The sequence below is a fragment of the Acanthochromis polyacanthus genome, chromosome 9, assembly GCF_021347895.1.
Source record: "Acanthochromis polyacanthus isolate Apoly-LR-REF ecotype Palm Island chromosome 9, KAUST_Apoly_ChrSc, whole genome shotgun sequence".
Lineage (NCBI taxonomy): Eukaryota > Metazoa > Chordata > Actinopteri > Pomacentridae > Acanthochromis > Acanthochromis polyacanthus.
The window spans coordinates 29,268,573-29,274,734 of record NC_067121.1 but is presented as its reverse complement, the minus strand read 5'-3'; the positions used below and the strand labels follow the sequence as shown (position 1 = coordinate 29,274,734).

Sequence of the window (6,162 nt, the reverse complement as noted above, 5' to 3'; positions counted from 1 at the left end):
TGGAGGGTGTAAGTTTTCAGTGTTAAATGAAGAAGAGACTGTCGAGTTGATTCATCTTCAGATCTCAAGTTTGTTTAACTTGTTTACTCATGGTTCAGTTCCTTTAACTCAACTAGTTTTTCACTTTCACTGCTCATGTTTTACCAAATTTCGCAACCAAATGGCAGTTAACCTTTGTATTATGTTGAAAAAAAAAAGACTTTGATTATGTTGCAAGTCATTTTGACCCGTGCTGTGTAAATTCTCTCAGAACAGTCAACACACCAGGTTAAACCAATAAGAACTTTGTTTTAGATGATATAAACATTTAGAAAAGAAGCATACAATCCATTTTTAATTCCAACACCATATTTAAGATCTATTTAAAGTTTTTCCCACTTCACGTTTGTTTTTTTTCATTTAACTTGTAGTATTTGCTCAGATTTTCCGTGTTCAGAATTTTCAGTGTTCTCCACACGATGGACAGAATGTAACTGTGTGCTTTGTGCTGATGTAATTCTTGCATTTCACACAAGAGGTACAGTACTTATTTTACAGTCCTCTCTGGAGGGACAGACCTGGCATCTTTTCCATTTCTTTACACCCGTGTCCGCTGGATCCATTGCAGATTGGTTGGATGATGTGAGCTTGACCTTTTCAATGCCGGCTGCAGTTGCTGGGGATCGAGCTGGCCTGGCTCGCCTCTGGACCTTGGGAATGACAAATGGTTTACCCAGTTCTTCCAGGAAACGCCGACTTTGGTACAATTTGTTGGCATTCTATTGCTGGTTGATTTCAGTCCACAGGACATAGTCACTGTAAGCAAACACATCCACAGTGTTGTTTACCATTTTAATTTACCATCTTTAGATGTCCATGTTCCCTCTGTGGATGATGGTTGCCGCATTCCTGGGTTTTCATCTGATGGAGAGACAACAGCAGACTTGTCCTGTGAATCCTCCTCATCATAGGAAAATTGACAATCTGGATCATCAATAACATTGTCCTCTGGCTCTGAAAGATCCCCTGTATCTGAAATCTCTTTCTCTACATCACTATTCCAGTTCAAAATCTGTGATAAAGCTTCTTCAGCTGTAAACCTTCTGGAGCTGGAGCTCACCTTTGTGTGTTTGTCAAAGAGATGACGGGAGAACAGTGACAAAGACAAGGGAGAGAAAGTTCCTCCTCTACACACACCTGTATGGAGTCACAGGAGTGCCACAATGAAATATAAATCTGTTCAAAAATCAGGAAATAAGTGTGTAAATATAAAGAGAAATAAATGAATAAATTTCCTTATTTTTAACAGATTTCTTTATTCATTTATTCCTCTTGATATTTACACATTTATATCCTTATTTTTTAACAGATTTATATTTCATTGTGGCACTCCTGTGACTCCATACTTACCCACATTAAAGTCTCTGGGTCAAAAAGACCTGCAACATCATCTATGTATACATACTCTGCACAAACATTCCACTACACGTCAAGGTGTCCAGATTTTACACAGCAGTTCATAACCCGAGATGAGGAAAAGTCACAAAATTTTATGAAGAAAAAGAAAGGATAACCAGTACTTTGGTGAACACAAAAACTGAAATGGATCAAATTGATCCTTACCTTAATACAAGGCTTTACTTACGTTTTTAAGACAGCAGGGAAACTTTAATGATTTACAGTGTAAACAGATCTGAGACAGATAAATAAAATTTCTTTAATAATGTTTAAGATTGGGCTGCACAGTGACGTAGTGGTTAGCACTTTCGCCTTGCAGCAAGAAGATCCTCGGTTCAAATCCCAGCTTGGGATCTTTCTGCATGGAGTTTGCATGTTCTCCCTGTGTATGCGTGGGTTTTCTCCAGGTACTCCGGCTTCCTCCCACAGTCCAAAAATATGCTGAGGTTAATTGATTACTCTAAATTGCCCGTAGGTGTGAATGCGAGTGTGATTGTTTGTCTGTATATGTAGCCCTGCGACAGACTGGTGACCTGTCCAGGGTGTCCCCTGCCTTCGCCCGAGTCAGCTGGGATAGGCTCCAGCACCCCCGCGACCCTAGTGAGGATAAAGCGGTGTATAGAGAATGGATGGATGGATGTTTAAGGTTTGCGAGATTCTCTGGATAGGATGACTTAAGACGAGCTCAGAAGTTCACAGTTCATGATGACTTTTTTTGGCTTTCATTTTAAACTCTGGTTCCTGTTACCATAAAGTTATTTTCAGTAATTTTCCGGGTAGGCTGTGAGAATTTAAAGCTCCAGAAACAGCAGAGCCCAACAAGTTTGTGCAGTTTATCTTAGATTATACACAGAAGGCTTTGATAAATACTGTCCATAGTTGTATACTTTGGGTGGTACGAAAACTTAGGACCTTTCAGACTCGAAGATAAAAGACTTTCCATCCGCCCATGGTTGTGTAACAACTGAAGATGTCATCCTTGAAACAAAGACTGTCAGGACAAAAACAAAGAATGAATGAGCAGTTCCTGTGCAGAGGTTTAAACTTACCATCAGAAAAATGTAATTACAGTTAAAATACACTTACTTACTCTGATTACTCACTTATTTATTCATTTTAGGGTCACTCTATCAACAATATATGCTCATATTTAAGTGACTTAAGTGACTAGATTGCGACTAATTTCAGTTCTCCTACTTATGACAGCCATCACAAGTGCTCTGTTAGTGCTTTATAACTCCAAACCTTAAGCTGCATCTTTTAAATGTTTTCTTTTTTTAGCCATCACATGTGATATCTCACATTACTCTTTGTTCTTTTTCCTATTTGCTGCACTCAGCTACATTTGAAAGCAAACATTACACAAGCTTTGATAACCTGCAGTGCAAATGTGTTTACCGTATCATCAAAGATAATGTGAACAGTCTGAAGTTTACACAATAGGCCACTTTTACCTTTTTTGTGGTTTTGAATTTTCCCTGTGACTCATTATTAGTTTTGCAGGTCAAGGCCAAGCTGAGCACAACTTCAAGGCTATCAATGATAACTAGAAGATATCACACACTTAGACTCATCTGGCACACCCTGACCTTACTAACCTACTGTGGTTTATAGTATTTCTGTAAATGAATGACAAATCTGAAAGAAAAAATCTAGCTTTCTTTTTAAGAAATGTGCATTTTATTACACATTCAAATGCAACAGTACAGTAGGAATAATTCAGACATGTATTTTAATGTTCATATAAGTGAAATGTATAAGACAGCAAACAAAATATCTCAACTTCATGAAGCAATCAATACAGTCCAATACAATTAAATAACAAATGGTACTAAAATATGTTATGACATTACACATCATCAGCAAAAAAACAACACAAATATGACCATAAATAGAATTTAAATAAATAACTATAAGTTTAAACACAAAGAATGAATGCAGAGATCTGCAGTTTTGACAGTAGGAGTAACATGTTTTTCACAATAAAATAAAAGTGGATATTTGCAGTTTTCAATTTGCTAAAGCACCAATTAAGTAGCTCTGATAAAAATAACTCCTTTAAGAACTCAATCTGTCTTTCACCGTGTAACATAGTTTATATATTGGCAAAATGTTACCAAAAGTTAGTATTTGAATTTTTTTTTAGGCACAGTGACATTTACTGACAATGAGGTCGTTGAAAGGAGTCAGTTTCAGCTTTCCCCTGCTGTCGTAATGCATAAGCACCAAGGGCTCGTAGGCCGCCGGCACACAGCAGGGCCGAGGCGTCGCTCCATTGCTGACCTGGTGCAGCCGAGACTTGACCTGCGTGTGCATGCTCGCCGGCTTGTAGTTGTGGGGGCAGCTGCCGTCACAAAAATGCATCATGTACTCGTCGGGAGCCACCACCCAGTCTGCCCAGCCAATGTCTTTGAAGGACACAGTAACCGACTTCCTGCAGCACCATCCTCGTTCATCGCACTCGTCTTCCTTGTTGGAGCGACGCGACCTCGACCTCTGAGCAGGCATGTTGGGCTGCTGGAGGCCTAACTCCAGAGAAATGGTTGGATTTAGATTGAGAGCGTCTCTGTCTGCAACAACCATCCCAACATCCACAACCAGGGACCGAATATCAGCGTTCATCCACGTCTCCACCTCAGTGCTGATGTCCAGTATCACGTCCTCACTGCTCGAGACATTAGTCTGAACCACAGAGTCCGTGTATGTGTGGACAGTCGGCTTCCTCCTGTTGACTTTAACTTTAATCTTACTCAGAGCTGGAGTGAGTCTGTCTAAAATCTGCCAGGAAATCTTCAGCTGTGCGCGAGCGAGACTCAGTTCAGTCTGGATGTTTGGGTTCTTGTGGAAAACAGCTCTGTACCACTGCATGTGATGACCTGACTTTGAGTGTTTTCTCCTCCGAAGCACTTTGAGATCTTTCACTAAACACCAAAGAGACAAAGAACAATCACATAAGAAATCAAGTTGGCACCATACTGTTATTATTTTTAGTTACTAAGCAAAGTCAACATAGCGTATCTGTAGAATCCTTTACAAACTGTTATTGATCAGCCTCATAAAAATGTGTTCTACGTGCAGCATTGTGTACAAGGTGTGCCTGTCATGCTCATGATTTCGTAAAGCTTGTAGGAATGATCTTTACCTGGAGCGTGAGCTACTGGGACAGAGGTTATTTATAGTATTCATGACCACACCAGAGCAATAGTTTTTGTCTGCAAGCTCACACGGCAATATTTCTTGACTAATTCCTTATTTCTTTTCTCAAAATTTCTCTGACAAATGTGGCTGACTCAAAATTCTCCCTGTACAACAAATATCTCATCCTTACCTGGAAAGAGCACAGTAGACATGGTGGATCGCCTTGTTTCCCCCACTGGCTGACTTGAATTCCCTCTCATCTCTCTCAGTTTCTCCCTATAGAGCTCGTACATCGTCCTCAGCTCCTGCTCCGAGGCCTTTCGGGTCGGCCTGGGCTCACTGTCCAAACCTAATGAGTTGAGGATCCCCATCTTCACCGCCTCCAGAAGGAGCGCCCTCTGGCTGTCCACCCTGTCCACATAAGGTGTGCCTTCATGGGCCACGTGAGGCCGGCCTTCCCCTGAGGTGGAGACAAGCAGCAGCAGCAGCAGCAGCGGCATGCAGGAGATGGGCTGAAGGAGCAGGTGTGATCTGAGCATGGTGATCCTGCCAGGTAGGTTTGGTCTGCGAGTGCTGCGGCTCCGTGGAGAGGGTTTGTCCCTGTTATAAATGACATTCTTGGCATGCTTTTATTTATAGAGCTACTGTGTTTGCCACACCCCTGATAGGTCAGGTGAGACTGTGATGGGCTCAGCTCGGGCCATGTGCAGTCATGAGGCAACATTTCGTCTTCTGTGTTAACAGGTGTGACCTATAAACTATTAAACCTGTGATACTAATCTGAACTGAATGTTTTTCAATTTTATCAACACACAGGGTGAAAAACGACAGCAGATATAGGAGTGATGTAAAATAAACGGATTGGTGAATCAAATTTGGTTACGTCACATGTACATTGTGCACATCTTAGCGCGCTACGTCACAAGAAATTCCAGATACACATGACTTGATCTTATAAATGACCCACAGTGACCAGTTCTAGAGAGAACGGTGATGTAAAATTTCATTATTTTCTCCAGAGTACATGCAGCAGTTCAATGATCCTATTAGGCTGTGTCTCTGTCTCCTTGCAACCCCTGCCCAGTATAGTCAAAGGTCAGAATCTGTGACGGATCGATCCAGTTTGATCCAGTTGACACAGTGGTCAAACCTGGCATGCCCCACTTCTGAAACCCTACACTGGCAAAGACCGCAAACTATTTAAACAGTCCGGCCTGAGTACATATTTTCTGTCTGTTTCAACTGACAGCATGCAATTAAGAAAAAGGTGGAGAGAGTTTGTGTCAGCCATCCCTCCTTAACCCAGACTGAAGAGGAAATGCCTCGGGGTTTAAAGCAGAGTTTAAAAAAAAACAAAAAAATGTCGAAGACATTTTCTGGTAGAGGTGGGAACTTTCTTGAGCTCTGATGAAAATGCTTGTGACAACTTTTCCAGTCTATTATTACAGCAATCGCATCATCGTACAGATGTGTGGAGCTCGTCAAAGATGAAATGAAACACTGTGAAGGTGGTTTATTTTTAGAATGATCAAATAGAGCTAAAACATATCTGATTTCAGCCTCTATGTGGTAGATAAAAGAGCAGCA

General features: G+C 41.1%; 1 protein-coding gene and 1 long non-coding RNA gene across 2 annotated transcripts; both read right to left on the bottom strand.

Annotated features, from left to right (window-relative positions):
• Window positions 1-268: 268 nt before the first annotated feature.
• LOC127535461 (uncharacterized) lies at window positions 269-1,202 on the bottom strand. Its single transcript, XR_007944326.1, has 2 exons — window positions 1,100-1,202; window positions 269-900 (listed from the first exon to the last, which is right to left on the bottom strand). It is a non-coding gene; the product is annotated as an uncharacterized LOC127535461 (long non-coding RNA).
• A 1,965-nt stretch (window positions 1,203-3,167) lies between these two features.
• LOC110955620 (inhibin beta C chain) lies at window positions 3,168-6,162 on the bottom strand. The gene is made up of 2 exons (XM_022200678.2): window positions 4,766-6,162; window positions 3,168-4,358 (listed from the first exon to the last, which is right to left on the bottom strand). Exons 1-2 carry the CDS (start codon window positions 5,112-5,114, stop codon window positions 3,580-3,582), a joined length of 1,128 nt encoding a protein of 375 aa, XP_022056370.2. The 5' UTR covers window positions 5,115-6,162; the 3' UTR covers window positions 3,168-3,579.